This window comes from Phodopus roborovskii, unplaced genomic scaffold (genome assembly GCF_943737965.1).
Source record: "Phodopus roborovskii unplaced genomic scaffold, PHOROB, whole genome shotgun sequence".
Lineage (NCBI taxonomy): Eukaryota > Metazoa > Chordata > Mammalia > Rodentia > Cricetidae > Phodopus > Phodopus roborovskii.
In genome coordinates, this window is record NW_026126407.1 from 11195976 (window position 1) to 11214092 (window position 18117).

General features: G+C 47.7%; 1 protein-coding gene across 1 annotated transcript; it reads left to right on the plus strand.

Moving 5' to 3' along the window:
* The first annotated feature begins 5405 nt into the window (after positions 1-5405).
* LOC127219012 (polyunsaturated fatty acid (12S)/(13S)-lipoxygenase, epidermal-type) lies at positions 5406-13631 on the plus strand. Its single transcript, XM_051180174.1, has 15 exons — positions 5406-5481; positions 5580-5737; positions 6148-6349; positions 6546-6627; positions 6718-6840; positions 6942-7045; positions 7191-7351; positions 9013-9156; positions 9248-9457; positions 10779-10865; positions 11033-11202; positions 11319-11441; positions 12601-12700; positions 12811-12978; positions 13096-13631. The coding sequence occupies exons 1-15, from the start codon at positions 5457-5459 to the stop codon at positions 13273-13275; spliced, it is 2037 nt and encodes a 678-aa protein (XP_051036131.1). The 5' UTR covers positions 5406-5456; the 3' UTR covers positions 13276-13631.
* Positions 13632-18117: the final 4486 nt, after the last annotated feature.

The window sequence follows — 18117 nt, forward strand, 5'->3', positions numbered from 1 at the left end:
GTCCGGTTGTAGAGGGAGGAGCGATAATATGAGCAAAGGGGTCAAGTCCATGTTGGGGAAACCCACAGAAACAGCTGACTTGAGCAGATAGGATTGCTGACTCTAGACTGACAGCTGGGGAACCAGCATAAAACCAAACTAGGCCTCCGGAATGTGGGTGACAGTTTGGGGGCTTGGGGAGTCTATGGGGCCTCTGGCAGTGGAACCAGTATTTATCCCTGAACTGGCTTTTTGGAGCTCATTCCCTATGGAGGGATTCTTTGCTGAGCCCAGATACAGGGGCAAGGGCCTTGATCCTGCTCCAAACGATGTGACAGACTTTGATGATTCTCCACAGGAGGCCTCACCCTCTCTAAGGAGTAGATGGCGAGTGGGGTAGGGAGATGGTGGGGGGAGTGTGAGGACAGGAGGGAGAGGGAACTGGGATTAGTGTGTAAAATAAGATTGTTTTAAAAATAAAAACAAACAAATAAAAGATTTGGTTATAATTTCAGGATTGTAAAAAAATAAAAATAAAAAGTTGAGACTACCTCTTTCTTTTGTGTCAGGTTGACAAAGACTAGCCAGCACACTTTCCAAAGCCATTTTCTACTGTTATGCATGCCTCTCTTTCCTGGGAGGAAGGCGGAGTGTTATAGTAATAGGCTTGAATGCTTTCTGGTTTCTAACTGGGTTCACTCAGTGGAGACCCCAGCAGATCATAGGGGAAGCAAGGGAGGTGATCTGGTGCATAGTCTCTGGCTTCCTTCCTAGAAGGACATGCAGGGCTGAGCAGGGCTGGAGAGACTGCTCAGCGGTTAAGAGCACTAGCTGCTCTTCCAGAGGACCTGGGTTCAGTTCCTAGCACCCACATGGTGGCTCGCAACCATTTGCTACTCCAGTTATGGGGGCTCCAACGCCCTCTTCTGGTTTTAGTGAGCATTGCATGCACATGGTGAACTTACATACATGTAGGCAAAACACCCATGCATATACAGTAAGAAATAAAAATAATAGCCAGGTGGTGGCTCATGCCTTTAACCCCAGCACTCAGGAGGCAGAGGTAGGTGAGTTTGAGGCCATCCTGGTCTACAAAGTGAGTTCCAGAGCAGCCAGGGCTACACAGAGAAACCCTATCTCAGAAACAAACAAACAAACAAACAAACAAAAGTAAAAATAAAATTAAAATAATAAAAACCAAAATAGATAAGGTTCTTCTGCTCACTTTTAATAAAATAAGTAATCTCATGAAAGTTGAAACTAGAGTGGTGGTTATCTGGCAACACAGGACAGTAGAGTAAGAGGAGGTATGGGAAAAGAGACTATGGGTAATACTTATGTTCTGTACACTCCAGAAGGCAAAGAGGAAAGATTTTTTAATATTGCAAAGAAATGGAAAGCATTTGAGGAAATAAGCATTTTTAACTTGCTTTAAATGAAGTATACATGCATCAAAATTACATGGTAGCCGTTAATATGTGTAACTCTCATGATTTTGTGTATCAGCTAAACAGAGAAACAGACAGATGGCAGGGGAGGGGGTAAACCATGAAACACAGAACAGTTTGCTCTTTTACTCTTAGACCACTAGGTCCAAACAAGTATAGGCGGAGTTAAACCAGGTAGAAAGGATGATGGAGGCAAGAAGTGAAAGATGCCTAGGCTGAGGAAACCAGGAGTCCTGCTGCTGAGGCAGTCTTGCTGGCATTGCCTAACCCTTACCAATCAGCCAACTGCATCTCACTGGGGCAAGCGGTTTCTAAAGATAACACTGCCTTGCTGGGACAAAAAAACCACAGGGAGGAAGCCATTGCTTGGTTTTTCTTTCTTTCTTTTCTTTTTTTTTTTTTTTTCCTGTAGGTTTGAGACTGTCCTAGAACTCTTTAAAAGACCAGGCTGACCTCGAACTACAGAGATCTGCCTGCCTCTGCCTCCCAAATGCTGGGATTAAAGGCATTTGCTGCCGCTGCCACCACCACCACCAGCCACCTGGTCAAACTATCCTTTTTTTTTTTTTTTTTTTTTTTTTTTTTTTTGGTAAATGTATCTATTTTTGTTTTATTGGTGTTTTGCCTGACTGTATGTCTGTATTGAGGGTGTTGGATCCTGGAGTTACAGACAGCTGTGAGCTGCCATGTGGGTGCTGGAATTGAACCCAGGTCCTCTGGAAGAATAGTCAGTGCTCTTAACTGCTGAGCCATCTCTCCAGCCCAGGGAGGAAGCCTTTGCAATCTGCTCTTCTCAATCTAAGCCCTCTGCCCACCCTTATAAGAGCCCTGACCACACTCCCCATCTCTACCCTGCCATAGACTCTCCATTCCCAAGGCAGAGACATTGCCACTCATTATCGGCTCTAATAGATGCAGTCTCATCGGTTGAGGTCAAACTATGGCCTCCTTCCTGATTTAAGTTCCTGTATTCTGCTCCCCTAAATCTAACAAGAAGAGCCTAGTGTGGACTTCGAGATTTATTTGATTTGATTGATCATTATTGTGTGTGCATGATGCGCTTGCATGTGTGTGTGTGTGTATGATGTGTGTATGTAAGTGTGTGTCTGATGTGTGTACTTGAGTGCATGCATGATGTACGTGAGTGTGTATGGCTGTGGGGTGTGTGTGCTCGGGTTTGTGGGTGCGCACAGCATGGCACCCAAAAGTTCTTCCTCCGCCATATGGTGTCAAATTCAGGCCATCAAGCTGGGTGGCAAGCGCCTTTCCCTGCTGGCTATCGCTCTGACCCCAGAATGGACTCTGAGGTGGGAATTACAAGATAAGTAACTTCAAATATTGAAATGAGATCATACTACCGAACAAGAATGATTGAAAAGTGTTGATTTGATCCAAGGAGTCACTGAGCAAGCCACCGGTCAAAAGGAGTGGGGTTGCTAAGGAAGGGACCCTGCTCATAGCTATACTCTGTCTCTTCAGACTCGTCACTACTGAGCCCCTCACTTCTTTCCCCTTACCCCTTACACATGGTAATGGGCATGCTTTTTTAAAAAAACTTCCTTTTTATTTATTCTTTGTATCTTTCGCATCATGCATCTTGATTCCACTCATTTCCCTGTCCCTTCATATCTGCCCTCTGCCCTTGTAGCTTCATCCCCCAAATAAAATAAAATTTATGATATAAAAAGAAAAAAAAAGGAAAAATCAGTGTGATTCAGTAAGTCATGCAGTAAACCCTTTTATCCATATATCTTTACTTGCAAGTGTTCATTACAAAGTCATTGGTTTGGGTTGAGGCCTCTGGTGTCTGCTACACTATCACTGCTGGCCCTCACTGGCACTCCTCTTGGTCATCCTGTAGTTGTCCTGTGTCATGGGGATCCTGCAGCTTTGGGTGTGCAGGGCCAGCCCCTTCATGTGCTCCAGTAGATCACAGATGAGGTGGATGCTGGGGTGGGACAAGTTAGCCCCAGTTTTGGGCCTGGGTAGTTTCAGGGTTGGTCAGCCTGCCAGCTCTCTCCCATCCTCAACATCAGGGTGAGTTTTCCATCACTGTCCTGACTAGGCCACCCCTTGCAGCAATGAGCAAGCAGCGGGATCAGTTTTCCTGCTTTCATGCCCTTAGGGTCTTTCTCCTACAACTACACCATCAGGGCCAGCTCTACTGTGCTGCCCAGGGTTGCAACTGGTGAGGGGCAGGGACAGCTGTCTCACTCTCATGCCCTCAGGGCCATCTCTCCCACCTGCCACAGGTGGCAAGGGGCAGAGGGAGAGGGCATCTCTTCCCTGCCCACACCACCATATGGCAGATGAGGGGTGAAGTCAAATCTCCCATCTCATGTTCTCAGGGCTGGTTCACCTGCCAACAGGGTCAGCTCCTTTGTGCTGACCAGGGGAGGAGCAGGGCCCACTTTCCTGAGCGCTTCAGTTGGTAAGGGGGAGGGCCAGCTCCCTCATCAGCTGGAGGCAGCAAGGGGGAGGAGGGAGGGCATCTTTCCCTCCTCCTGACCACCATATCACAAGTGAGGGAGGCGAGGGCCTTGGTAGCTGCTATGCCTCTCTCATGCCCTCCGGGCTGGCTCAGCCATGCTCCTGTCCACAGGGCCAGCTCTACTGTGCGGCCCAGGTAAGGCACAGGGCCTGTTCTCCTGAGAGCTGCAGCTGGTGAGGGGTTGAGTCAGGTCTCTCTTCCCCCATTGCTTCAGGTGGTGAGAATGGAGAGGAGGGCATCTTTCTCTCACCACGTGGCAGTATCCCATGATCATGTTCTCAGGGCCAGCTAGCCCAGTCCTTGTGAATAGAATCAGCTCTATTATGCTGCCCAGATGAGGTGTAGGGCCCTTTCTCCTGAGTGCCTCAGAGGGCTAGGGGCCAGAAAGGGGGCGGGGCCAACCCTTACAGCCCTATCCTCTTAGCCTTTGGTGGTATCAAGAGCCACAGGCATCAACATAGTTATGTAAGCTTTCATGTCAGCTGTGATTACTGTAAAATTTTGCAATTCATAAACAAATATTAGCAATGGAATGGTAATAATAGCCATGTGTACATCATAGCTATAATTTCTTATTAGAATCAAATAGAATTTTAGCTGACTGTATAAATAAAAATCACTTAAACAGCACTGTCAGGTTACTGATGAAAAGTAGCCAAGACAACTTTAAAAGGAATAATAAAAAGGCTAGGTGTGGTGGTGTACCCAGCACTGGGGAGACAGAGGCAGACAGATCTCTGTGAGTTCAAGGCCAGCCTGGTCTACAGAGCGAGTTCCAGGACAGCCAGGGCTACACAGAGAAAACCTGTCTCAAAAATGCTAAAGATCTAGACAGGTGCTGTGTTTAGTGTCTGTTCCACAAGATCCTTCGGGCACCTGCTTCGATGTAAATTAATGTCAACTCACCCTCGATGATTGCATACTTTTAGATTCAGGTCTTAGCCACCTGTTTTGACCGACACGAGGCAAGAGTGGTTCTTAAGCAAAAACCACAGTGGATTCAGGGACTTTTGCCCAGAGTATCGCAAGAGAGCCGGGATGGAGGCAGTTATAGGTACTGCAGGAGTGCCACAGGAGGGAGGTGTGTACCTGTGAGCTGTACTCGTTCTGAACGGGAAAGTGGCCAAACCCTGGGACGTGGGTGGGGTGGGAAGACAGTCCTGAAGGGGGTACACCCGCGGGGCACAACATGTGTGCTCAGCCTAAAGCCTTGGCCTCAAAGACCAGGGTCTAATGGACACTTCAAACCCCCTCTCCTGGCTGTCTTGTTGGAACAATGAACACATCTACAGTACCTGACCTCAACAAAACCTCTGTGTCTTTGCCAAGGATATACTTTCCACTGAAAAGCACGCCCCCATCCAAAGCACTTCCCTAATTTCTTCTGTCTGCTGCTCTTTAATTGTGCTCCACTAAAATTGGATGGGTGTGCGGCTTAGCTAGCTGTGTGCTTCGCTAAGGGCTGGGCATGAAGCCCTAGCCAAGCGAACAAGGGGCTGTATCTTTGGAAACTGCCCGGAGACCTAAAAACAGCGAAGATGGGTATCAGAGTCTTGCCCTTGAGTGAGTGAGGAACTTGTGGGCGGGGGGAACTCAAATACACCAAACTCTGGTCTAGGTGTGGCTGGCTCTCAGATCCTTTTAAAAGCCGATTCTCCCAGGTCCCTCTAGAGGACTTGCAGAGATGGGCAAGTACACGATCAGGGTGGTCACCGGAGACTCGCTTCTGGCGGGCTCCAGCAACCTGGTGCAGCTGTGGCTGGTGGGCGAGCACGGGGAGGCGGATCTCGGGAAGCAATTTCGACCACTGCGGGGAGGGGTGAGTTCGGGCAACGGTCGGGCGTGCAGAGGCCCGGGAACCAGGGACTCGGCAGGGGTCCTGGGGACTCGGGGGAGGAGAGGAAGTCTGACCCCAGAGAGGGTGGGCCAGGGATGGTGTCAGGCGCAGGTGGACACTGAGAGGAAAGCGGACAATGAAAGGAACTGGAAAGACAGGTTGGCCAGAAAGAGGGGGTGAGGATGAGAGTTCGCTGGAGCGCGCAGCAGGTACACAGGGAGTCAGGAGCCCAACAGAGACCCTGCTCCTTTCTCGCCGCCTCTTGGTTCGGGTCTCTTTCCTAGGGTGCTTCTTAGAAGGGCAAGAGGAGCCAAGCTTCTCTGAGGGCTCGCAGACACCGCTACTCTCACTGAGGACCCCAGACTTGCTAAGGAGCGGTGTCCTATCCACAGACCACGGAGCTGGAGATCGACGTCCCTGTGCATCTGGGGCGCCTCCTGCTGGTGAAGATGCACAAGCACAAAGGCCTATTGGATTCTGACTGGTTCTGCAAGTGGGTCACTGTGCAGGGCCCTGGGACCCAAGGAGAGGCCTTTTTCCCCTGCTACAGCTGGGTGCAGAACAACGAGACTATCTGCCTATGCGAGGGCACTGGTGAGGGGCCTGGGGGCGCCGCTGAAGGAAGCAGTAGGTCGTTGGGGGGGTGTTATGAAATAAAAGAAAAAGATTAGAGAGATAAGGGTGAGGGGGAGACTAGAAAGGATGAGATTGAGGAGAAGATAAGTTGGAGTGACCCTGGCACACAGCGGTGTCCTGAGAGGATGCAAGCTCGTGTGTCGGCCTCTCCCAGCCCTGAAGGTAAACGACGACACTCAGAGCCTGTTTAAGAAGTATCGAGAGCAGGAGATGGAGGACCGAAGGAAGGTGTACCGGTGAGTCCGAGAAAGCCTGGTTCATCCTCCACTTCCCACCCCCAAACCACTGCCTCACTTAGGATTTTTGTATTCGTCCTTGTCCTCTAGGTGGGGCTCCTGGAAGGAGGGTTTAATCCTGCCTGTAGCGGGGAGTACACAGTGGGACCTCCCCAGGAACCAGAGATTCATGGAGGATAAGGATTTAGACTTTTCCCTCTCTCTGGTCAAAGGGTGAGTACTTAGTTGAAACTTGGTTGAATTTGTGCAGTTTCGCCCTAAGCTGCAAGGTGAACTCTTACTTGATTTTTCCCCCCATGCTGTTCTTTGCGCAGGTTGAAGGAATTTGCCATTAAGGGGACTCTAGATTTCATAAGTTGTGTACAAAAACTGGAAGATTACCAAAAAATATTCCCACGTGAAACGACTGCTCTGGCCGGTCAGCTACCACAACTTCCCAAAATCTCTACCAAGAATTCCAAAACCGGGGATCTGAAAGAAGAGGGGAGAGAGGGCAGAAGATGGGCGGGCTAGTGGGAGGACTAAGTTAGAACTCACACTGTATTCTCAACTGATGCTCTCAGGGAAGATTCGTGATTCCTGGAAGGACGATGCCCTCTTTGGGTACCAGTTCCTCAATGGTGCAAACCCGATGCTCCTCAGGCGCTCCAGGAGCCTTCCAGCCCGGCTGGTCCTGCCTCCCGAGATGCAAGACTTGCAGACCCAGCTGGAGAAGGAGCTCCAGGTGCGGAGCTGCCACTCCTTATCCCTCCGCGCCCGCCACTCTTCCCACCTTTTTGCCTTCTATTCCCTCCCCTTCTTCCTTCCTTTCTTTCATGTACGCCTCCATCGCTTATACCTTCATCAGCACTTAGAGTTTCTTTTAAAGATCAATTTCTTTGGGCTTGCCCACAAAGGGATGGGTTTCATCAGCACTGTGGGTTTGTCAACTTTGGTTCTATGTCATCATTATGACCTACATTGTTTTAGGGCACTTTGCTATACAGTAAGGGTCTAGTAGTAGCCCCTGCCTCTTACCTATTAGATATCAACATCACATCTTTGTGACAACCAAAAATGACTCTGGACATTGCCAAACGTTTGAGGGCAGGGAGGCACAAAATTAACTGTGGTTGAAAACAATGTTCAGTATAGTCTTATCGACTTTATGTTTTTTTTCCCGAACTTAAGGACGTTGACACAAAATACAATAGGGCTGTGGGAAACAGTAAACTCAAAAAAAAAAAAAAAAAAAAAAAAAAAAAAAGGAAAGAAAAAAACCACGGTTCTGTCTAATTAACAGGAAGGTGAGTCTCTACACAAGTAACAAATGGGTGAGCTTTAGGGAGAGTCATTTCTAGTGCCCATACTTTTGGAATTCTCACTCTCTGTTGTCCAAGGGACTCACCTGCCTGGTTTTGAGCCATCGAGAGATGCAGTGTAAACGAAAAGCATGATTACAGCCCCCCCTACACACACACACACACACACACACACACACACACACACACTACAGTACACTCTTAGGAAGTAGCAGACACCTGGGTGGCCCGGCGTTCAATGCAAAGACCCATAACGTGATTCCTGCAGATGGCACAGTTATCAACCCCAATATCCCAGGCCCAGAGGGCTACCGCATCCCACTTTTTCACTTCAAAGCGCTCTTGGCTGCCGCTGTTGGTGCCATCGCTGCCGCCGTTTTGGAAACACCCCATCCATCCTTATCGACTTTTCCGCCCTCTCCTTTATCCCTTTGTTTTTCATGAGACAGCTCAGCCTTAGTCCTAAGGAAGAGCTTTTGGAGGGAAAATCAAGACCGAACAAGATGGGTGTTGTGGCTCTTGTTTGGAAGCCCAGCATTTAGGAGGCAGAGGTCAAGTTTAAGGCCAGCCTGTTATACATAGTGGGCTCCAGGTTATGTTATGAGAGCACATTTCACAGAGACTGCCCAAAGAAAGGAGAGAAGGAAAGGGGTAAGAGGGTGGGGAGGTGAAGGAGGAGGAGGGAAAGAAGGGGAAACAAAGAAAGGGGAGAGAAGAGGGGAGGAGGGAGGGGAGAAGGGGAGGAGGGAGGGAAGATGGGGAGGAGGAGAACTAAGTAGAGTCTTGAAAAATAAAAAGACTTATTTTTGGGTAAAGGGAGTAAAGGAGCAATTTGTGCTACATTTGGCTAAAGCCTGGGGTGTATTTGAAGACAGGCTGGGAATTGTGATCCATTGTAGAAGCAGAAACTTCACCTCAGGGAAGTTCGAGCAACAAATGGTACATCCAGGGCTTTTGTTCTGGAGAGATTGGTTGTTTAAAGCAAACCTGTTGGGTGGTAGAGAGGGTCCACTTTGGTAAGTGGTAGAAAGGGGGTCGAGGACTGAGTCCAGCCTCTCTATCTGCCTGTGACCGGCTCCCACAGGCTGGATCTCTGTTTGAAGCTGATTTCTGCCTGCTGGATGGTGTCAAGCCCAACATCATCATTTTTAAGCAGCAGTATGTGACAGCCCCTTTGGTCATGCTGAAGCTAGAGCCTGATGGACGCCTCTTACCCATGCTCATTCAGGTACAAGAACCAAAATGTCTTCCCCAACAGTGAACAGTGGCTCCCTTTAGGGACTTAGACATCCAGGATCTCAGCTCTCTCTCTCCTCCAGCTCCAGCCACCTAGACATGGATGTTCCCCATCTCTGCTCTTCTTGCCCTCGGATCCCCCCATGGCCTGGCTCCTGGCCAAGATCTGGGTCCGAAGTTCTGATTTCCAGCTGCACCAGTTACAGTCACATCTGCTAAGGGGGCATCTAATGGCCGAGGTTATTTCTGTGGCCACAATGAGAAGCTTACCCAGCCTGCATCCCATATACAAGGTATTTCAGGGCACCTGTCACTGCTCACATCTGCTGCTCACAGTCCACACTTAACCTCAGGGTCTGCTCTCCAGCAAATGAGGAGAAGCAGCCCTCTCAGTCTCTACGTGGATACACGCGCACACACAGAAACCCTCCTGTGGAAACCCTGAAGCTCTTGCTGTGAGCTGGGCAAGAATAGGTTTTACATGGGAGTTGCAATTCAGAGTGAGGAGGCTGACCGAGGGGTGGGGAGCGTGAGGACGCTTCAGAAGGAGCAATCCCCAGTGGTGAGGCAGGGAGGACTGTGGCTGTGCTGGATAGTAGATGTTACTGAAACATTAGAAAGTGGTTATAGCTTGTTGAGGTGGAGAAGGGAAGAGGGAGATGACAAGAAAGAAAGCTGCAGTATTTGGAGAGGAGAAGTCAGAGCCTTGTTTTGATCACATACTTATGACACCTGTCTGAAAACTCTGGAGACAAGGGGGATATATGAGGAAGGGGCTGGAGATACGGATTTCAGTGAGCAGGAAACAGAAGTAGCTGAAATCACTATGCTGGAGTAAATTCTCTAGGACTTAGGCTTGGTGCCTCGGTAGCACAGTTAGCCTGAGACATGATAGTAGCTGGCCTCACCCTCTAAAAGTCAGAAGAGGAGGTAGAGCGATGGTAGGAGCCATAGAGGGGACATCCACTGAGGTGGGGGAGGGGCAAGGAATGTGAGTCATGGCATCCGAGAGAAGGAAGTGTGAGAGGCTGGTTATCCACCCCAAATATAGCTGGGGAGTCAGCATAGTTGCAGAGGAGGGTACTCTGCCAATATGGACATCATTGGTTAATTTGTTGACAAGGGCTGCTGGGAGGGGGGTGGAGAAGGGGCAGTGGAGATGCTGGGAATCGGGTTGTGGGCTGAGTAGAACCTGTAGAGACTCCTCAGGAAGCTAGCTGAGAAGGAGAAACGCAAGATTAGGATCCTTCTGGGAGGGGAAGGAGGGTCAAGGAAGAGTTTTCTTCTATAGGGCATTGAATACAGGGAGAGGGAGAGACAGGGAGAAAGAGGGGGAAAGAGAGGAAGAGAAAGGGCGGGAGGGAAGCAGAGACAAAGAGAGGCAGTGGCGGACAAGGAGTCAAAGAGAGACAGAGAAGATGAATTCTGGTCAATGAGGGATGGGCTCAGAGTGGCGGATCCCACTGGCTTCTGTGGTACGAGTCCATTGCTTGCTGGACTCTGTCTCATGTAACCCTCCCTCTCCCTTCTCATCATGGTCTTTTCGCTCCCCTTGCCATGGATCCTGCTGTTTCTGTTATTTGACTATATCTCATTTCTTTTCCCCACAATCAGCTCCTCATCCCTCACTTTCGCTACACCATGGAGATCAACATCCTGGCACGGAATAATCTTGTCTCTGAATGGGGAATTTTTGATCTGGTATGGCAAGAGATGGGTGAAGGGGAAGGAGTCTCTCAAAGGTATCTCCCCTACCCATTCTTTTCGTACTGAAGGTTGTCCTTCACCTGGCTCATACTTGAATAGCCTGCTGGTGCCAGCCTCCCTCCCTCTATTCCCTGGCTTGGCTAACCCTGGTCTGTCCTCAGGTGGTAAGCACAGGGAGTGGAGGCCATGTGGACATTCTCCAGAGAGCCACAGCTTGTTTGACTTACCGCTCCTTTTGCCCTCCGGATGACTTGGCTGACCGTGGGCTCCTGGATGTGAAATCTTCTCTGTATGCCCAGGATGCCCTCAAGCTATGGGAAATCATCCATAGGTGAGGATGACACAGAGAGGGAGTGTTGTGTGTTGTGTGCGTGTGGGGTGGGGGGCAACAGGTCCCAGAGGCCCTAGCCTGGCCCTGTGGCTGAAACCCTCTTCTCTGGGGAGCAGGTATGTGGAAAGGATGCTTGAGCTTTTCTACAAGAGTGACATCGACGTGAAGGGTGATCCGGAGCTGCAGGGCTGGTGCAGAGAAATCACAGAGATTGGACTGCAGCGGGGCCAGGACCGGGGGTAAGGCACAGGGTCCTCCTGAGTAACCTTGCATGGTTACCCACAAGTCTGTCAACATTCCAATTCCTAGTCTGATACCTTGAAACACTTGCCTGGGTGCCTCCCCACCTCCCTGCCTGAACCACCACCCTCTCTCTGCAGCTCCTTTGACTTCCCATCCTCTCGCAGTATTCTCTCTCCTCACGCACCTGGAGCTTTCTCTGGAGCCAAACCTATTATCCTCTTAGATATTTCCCTTACTCATCCCTACCCTAGAACTAGAAAGCAGCTCCAAGGCCCAACCCACATGCTTCAGTTTTATTGATTCTTATTTTGGGGGGATTATTTTCTTTTTCCTTTTATCCCTCCAAACCCTCCCAAATTCCCCTCCTTGTTCTCTTTCAAAATCATGGACCCCTTTTTTTTTTTCATTATTTGTTGTTACACACACACACACACACACACACACACACACATCTCTTTTGGTTTTTCAAGCCAGGTAACAGTCCTGGCTGTCCTGGAACTTGCTCTGTAGACCAGGCTGGCCTTGAACTCTTGAATGCTGGGATTAAAGGCATGCACCACCACCACCTGGCTATTATATATGCTTAAATACATAAATACACCCTGCACAGTCTGTGTGTTTTCAGGGGCCCCCATTTGGTATTGGATCACACCACTTGCTGTGCTGTTCCCTGTGGAAGATTATTTCTCAGCACTCCTTAGTGGTCTAGTGCGGGCTTGAGGCCTCCTGGGCCTTCCTCATCCAAGTCAGCGTGTCTGTCATCCTTGTCATCCTTGCTCAGTTCATGGTTAGGCAGTCTTATCAGTGACACTTCTGACATTCCCAGGAGACACAATCTCACAGAAAAGTTCCTTATCCTCTGGATCTTACAATCTTTCTGCCCTCTCTTTGGAAAGAACCCCCAGCCTTGTTAGGTTCAGGAGTTGTTTTATCGATGTGTCCACTGGGACTGGGCTCCACAACTCTGATTTTGATTGGCTGTTGTTTTCTGTAATGGTCTCCATTACATATCAGTGTTGAGTGCACACTATTTGTGAACCATAGGCTGTAGAGGCTATGACCAGAACAAGGCCTTGGTGTATCACAGACATTTTTGCTTGCATGAAATCTGCTTCATATTCCGGTCTCAAATCTAACTCTCTTTATTTCACCCAGGTTTCCCCTGTCCTTAGAGACCCGGGCTCAGCTGTGCCGTTTCATTGCCATGTGCATCTTTACATGCACTGGTCAGCATGCCTCTACACACCTGGGTCAGGTAATTCACATGATCATTGCTCCACAGGCCTCTGGGATGTTGGAGATGGGGAGAAACATTCAATGTCTGGGCAGTCTGCCTTAGTTTCTGAGTGACTGTTCTATCTGCAGCTGGACTGGTACGCCTGGATCCCAAATGGCCCATGCACCATGCGGAAGCCCCCACCGACCTCCAAGGATGTGACAGAGAAGGACATATTGGATGCGATGCCTACTCTCCAGCAGGCACGGATGCAGATGACATTCACCAAGTTCCTTGGCAGACGCCAGCCTGTCATGGTTAGACATAGATGCCTGGGCTCTGGCCAGGGGGTGGGGAGGCAGCTTGACTGAGGCACAGTATTCCTGCCTGAGAGAGGCTCAGTGGCCTGAGCCATTTTGTTTTCTCCCTCTCAGGTGGCCCTGGGGCAGCATAAAGAGGAATATTTCTCAGGCCCTGAACCCCGGGCTGTACTGAAGCAATTCCAGGAAGAGCTGGCTATCATGGACAAGGAGATTGAGGCCCGGAATGCTAACCTGGACCTGCCCTATGAGTATCTCCGGCCCAGCATGGTGGAAAACAGTGTGACTATCTGAGAGGCGGCCATTGTCTGTGTACCTTAATAGTTCTGTCCTCCTTGGCCACATCTTTTGGTGAACAGAAAAAATGTCCATCACAGTCCTGGGGCTTTCATAGTGATCATTCCCATTGCATTTCAGAATCTGGAACCTTCCACAGTTGCCCTAACTCTATGCCAATCCAGCTGTTCGCTTCCTTAGCCTGGAATCCCTGTTAGCCACTTCTCTCCCCCTAAAGGATCTGGTTTATACATTAATTAAAAGTCTGATTAAACGATAAAGTTTGGTTATAAAGTGAGGGAAGGTGAAAGAAAAGGACCTTATTTTGTTTCTTGTCTTTTTATTCAGATAAAGGGAACAAAGAAAGATGTTTTCCTGGGACAAAAATTTCTTCCTCAAGGGTTTGCTTAAACATCTGTAAGCTGACTGGGCCCAGTGGAACTGAGAATCATGGCTTTTAACAGTTGATTTTAACTTTATGCTTCTCTGAATCCTCAACTAACACATCCCTCTGGCCACCCACACCGAAGTCTCTCATACACTTCCCAGCTCAGCATCAAACTGCCATGCCCCCTTCCCGTGTTGCATCTCACTCTCCTCAGCCCTTTTTCCTGAGACCCGTAATAAAGCTTCCTCTTCATTTCTTAACGAAGCCTTTAATGGCAGAGCCAACTCTCCAGCCCATCTCTCTTCATTTCTAACCTTTCCACCAACACTAAAATAACTGTCCAGAGTCAAGGCGTTAAAGAAAGACAGAGTCCCAGTACCGAAGAAATATGGACATACAGAGTGCCAGCAAGAGGGGAGGGAAGGGTAAAAGAAAAAAGGAAGTCACCTTGTCACTATTTGTGGGTGACATAAGCCTATATAGAAAACACCCAGTAACTTCATCAAAAATAACCTATTAGAACTAGTAAATACGCATATCCATGTTGCACCATATAAGAATCACTAGCACCTAAGTATCAATAAGTTGATTATCTGAAAGATGAAGCAAGAAAAGCAATCTCATTTCCAAAAAATAATACCTGGAAATAAACTTCATTAACAAAGTGAAATATCTGTACAATTAAAATTGTATGATACTAAGGAATGTTGAGGATGATATGACAAAATGCAAAGATAGCCCATATTTATGGATTGAAAAAATCAGTATCATTAAAAAAATCCATGCTATGAAGAGCATTTTGTAGATTCAAAGCAATCTATCAAAAATACTAGTGACATTGGGACTGACAAATGTTCTCTCTAAGCTACCAGAAACCCTGTCTTGTGTGTGTGCACGTGCAAGCACTGCCTGAGTGGATAAAGGTGCTTGCTGAAGTCCGGCAACCTCTGTCCAACCCTCAGAACTCATGCAGAGGTGGAAGATGAGGACCAACTATACAGAACTGTCCTCTGACCTAGACACAAACACTGTAACATGTGCAGCTACAATTGCAATAAATAAAAATGTTTTAATTAAAAATTATAAGTTCTAGGGCTGGAGAGACGGCTCAGAGGTTAAGAGCACTGTCTCCTCTTCCAGAGGTCCTGAGTTCAATTCCCAGCAATCACATGGTGGCTCACATCTATAGTGAGATCTGGTGCCCTCTTCTGGCGTGTAGACATATATACAGGCAGGACACTATATACATGATAAATTAATTAATTAAAAAAAGTAAGTTCTAGTGAAAATGAAGGGAAAAGGAGCTTCCCATTGCATCAGTGGATAGCTCCACATCCATGCTTACATGGGAAGCCCTGGCTAAACTCATAAAACAAAACAAAGCCAAAAGAAAAAGAAGCAAAGAAGGAGTGGGACTCGGGAGGAAGGTGGGGCGCTGATGGATTGGGAGGGGGTGAGAGAGGGTAGGGGAGCAAGTGTGACAGCACTGTAGTATACACATGTGTGAAACTGTCCAAGAATAAATTAAAATAAAAAGCTAAAAATAGAACACCATATACCATACCAATCCTACTACCCAGTATAGATGTGGAGAGAAAAATGAGTCCTTATGTTAGAGAGACATCTGGAGTCACCTGTTTATTCTGCCAGTATTGTAAGGGCCAAGAACTGGGAATTATACAAGTGCCCACACACCAATAAATGGGTGGATAAAACACGGCACCTATGCCATGAGAAGAGGTGAAATTCATGTATTCACAACAACAGAAACAGTCAGGATAGAACCAGAGAGCAGTATACTAAATAACGAAGTAAGCTGGGCACAAAATAAAAATGTCTAAGTGATGTCACTCATACCTGGAGTAAAAAAATAGAACACCTCATCGAAACCGTGTGTAGAACAGGGGCTGCCAGCAGCTGGGAGAATTAAAGGAAAGGTGAATAGGAAAGAAGATAGGTCAATGGGCAGTAAGTTGCAATTAGATAAGACATAAATGAGATCTGCTTTCCTTCTTGCACAGTGATATAGATGTGATGATGGTGACATGGTCTGATTATTTTTTTTTAAACTAGGAGAAAGGCTATTGGCTGCTTCCCCATAAAGAAGGAATAAACATCTAAGGGTATGCTTACCCTGCACAATGCATTATGTATCAAAACATGGCATGGAGGTGGGGAAGATAGCTTAGCTGGTGATGTCCCTTGCCATGCAAGAGTGAGGTCTTGAGTTTGGTCTCTGGCACCCATGTACACAAAAACCAGGTGTGGTGGTGTAAGCCTGCACTCCCAGTGCTAGGAAGGCAGAGACAGGAGGAGCCCTGGGGTTGCTGGACGGCTAGTTTTGTCAACTCAGTAAGATCAGGCTCAGTGAGAGATGCTACCTCAAAAAGTAAGATGGAGAGAGAAAGGCACTTGGTGTGAGCCTCTACCTCCACATACATGCACACAACATGTGTATGCACAGTTATGTGTGCACACACGAGAGTATGCAAACACACATATCAAGCAAACAAAACTCAAAACAAGTTAAGCACTTAAATACAAGACATAAATCTATGAAATTGCTGGATGAAAACATAGGGAAAAGTCCATGACATGGGTCTGGGCAAAGACTTCTGCGATATGACTCTGAAAGGTCAGGCAACAGATACAAAGATGGGCAAATGGGATTACATCAAAGCAGAGGAGAAGCAGAGTGAAGACACAGCCCACAGGCTGGGGAAATATCTGCAGTCTTGGCCAGTTCGACGGTACAGCTCAGAGGTGTGGAATATATGTGTGCAATGAGTCTCCGGAACCTCCCAATCTTGCAAAATGGAAACTGAACAGTAATTCCCATTTTTCTCTCTCCTAGACCTTGGCATTACCATTTGATTCTCCATTCTCTTTGAGTTTAGATACTGTAGGTTCATCATATAAGTGGCAATTGTGAGGTATATGTCTTTTATGGATGGCTTATTTTACTTAGCAGAGTATCTTCTCAGAGTTTCTTCAAAGTTCATCCATGTCTTCAAATGTGCTTGCAGGAGACAAATATAGAAGACTGCTGGACCTTACCAAGTCAGGGTAAGACAGCCATTCTACCTTCCTGCTGTTGTTGTGGTCTGTCAAGTTCTCTTGGCCTTAGCCAAAACTGGGTGTACCAACGTTGCGGTGAGAACTAGGGTGACTGTCCAGGTAGCTTGCTGTTTCTGTCCTTGCTGCATCTTTTGGAAGTTGCCCATCCGCACTTCCTGTCTACCCTAGTATCATTATTTTCCTTCTCAGGCCTTGATGAAGTTGAAGATTAAACTATCACAACTATTATTCTCTCTTCCTAGTTAGATATATTAGGTACTAGACTTACGTTTTCCAGTTTAGGACAACTCTATTGTAAACTCCATTATGCCTTCACCCTAGGACTAGATATGTAGGTCGTTTTGTTCTCGATTTTCCTTTTCTTAGAGCACACTTGTTATTCACTGTTTTGTATATAGTTTTGTATTAAGCCTAAATCTTTTCTTTAGACTAAAAGGGAAATTGTAGTGAGATAGTCCTTCTGTGGCACTGACCACGCCCATTAGGGGTGGAGCCATGGGCGGAAGTGACCTGTGGAGGGAGGTCTGAGGAAGAGCAGGGAAACTCTCTGGCTGGTGGGACTCAGACAGGAGAGCATCTGGTGGAACTTGCTGGTGTTCATCTGTCTAGGTTGTAAGTTATTTCTCCCTGAATAAACATCTATTCAGCCTATTTGTTTATCCTGATCCTTATTTAACAGCAATACTTTCCTATAGATAAGGAAGGATAATCCATTCTTTGCGTTTATTGCCAGTGAGCTGGATGGGTTTCTTTTGATGTACTTAGATGGGAATTGGGTGTTGGCAAGGAGTAATTTGTTCAGTGTTTGGTAGCCCTGGGCCCTTGAATGTTGGACAGCTGGCAGACAGAGGTTCATAGCTTCAAACCCCCAAAACTAGAGACTTAGAGTTCCAGGCATTAGAAACCAGTGGCTTAGGGTTCAAAGTGCTGTGATTAGACACTTACTGCTTGCTCTAGGTTCCAAATGCCAATGGCCTGGCACTTAATAGCTAGTGAAAACCATGGCTCCACGAAGCAGTCAGAGCAGCTGCTGTCAAATGCCACAGTGGTGCTTGTCAGTGTTGCAGCCCCTGGGTGAGACTTGGCACTGGGGCTCTTAGTTCCTTCAGCAGCCAGCAGGACACCTTCCAGGTCTAGGACACTGTGCCCTTGCCTCCAGTGACCAGTATTCTTGCTGTCAGACCTGGCATGTTAGGACTCCTGGCCCATGTGATGGCTGTTCTTGTTTGTCAACTTGACTACATATGGAATTAACTACAACCCAAGTGGCTTGGTTCACCTGTGAGAGATTTTTCTTTCTCAATTAAGTCTTTTGAAGTGGAAAGGTCCAGTTTAGTCAGGGCTACATCTTCTGGTGGCAGCCTAGGTAAACATCATGGTAGAAGGAAGCCTGC

Bases quoted from the DNA above. Each gene is read 5' to 3' on its own strand.
- LOC127219012 (XM_051180174.1), top strand. From the start codon at position 5,457: ATGGGTATCAGAGTCTTGCCCTTGA. The intron at 6,841-6,941 runs GTGAGTACTTAG...TTCTTTGCGCAG, and splicing joins TCCCTCTCTCTGGTCAAAGG to GTTGAAGGAATTTGCCATTA. The intron at 10,866-11,032 runs GTATGGCAAGAG...GTCTGTCCTCAG, and splicing joins AATGGGGAATTTTTGATCTG to GTGGTAAGCACAGGGAGTGG.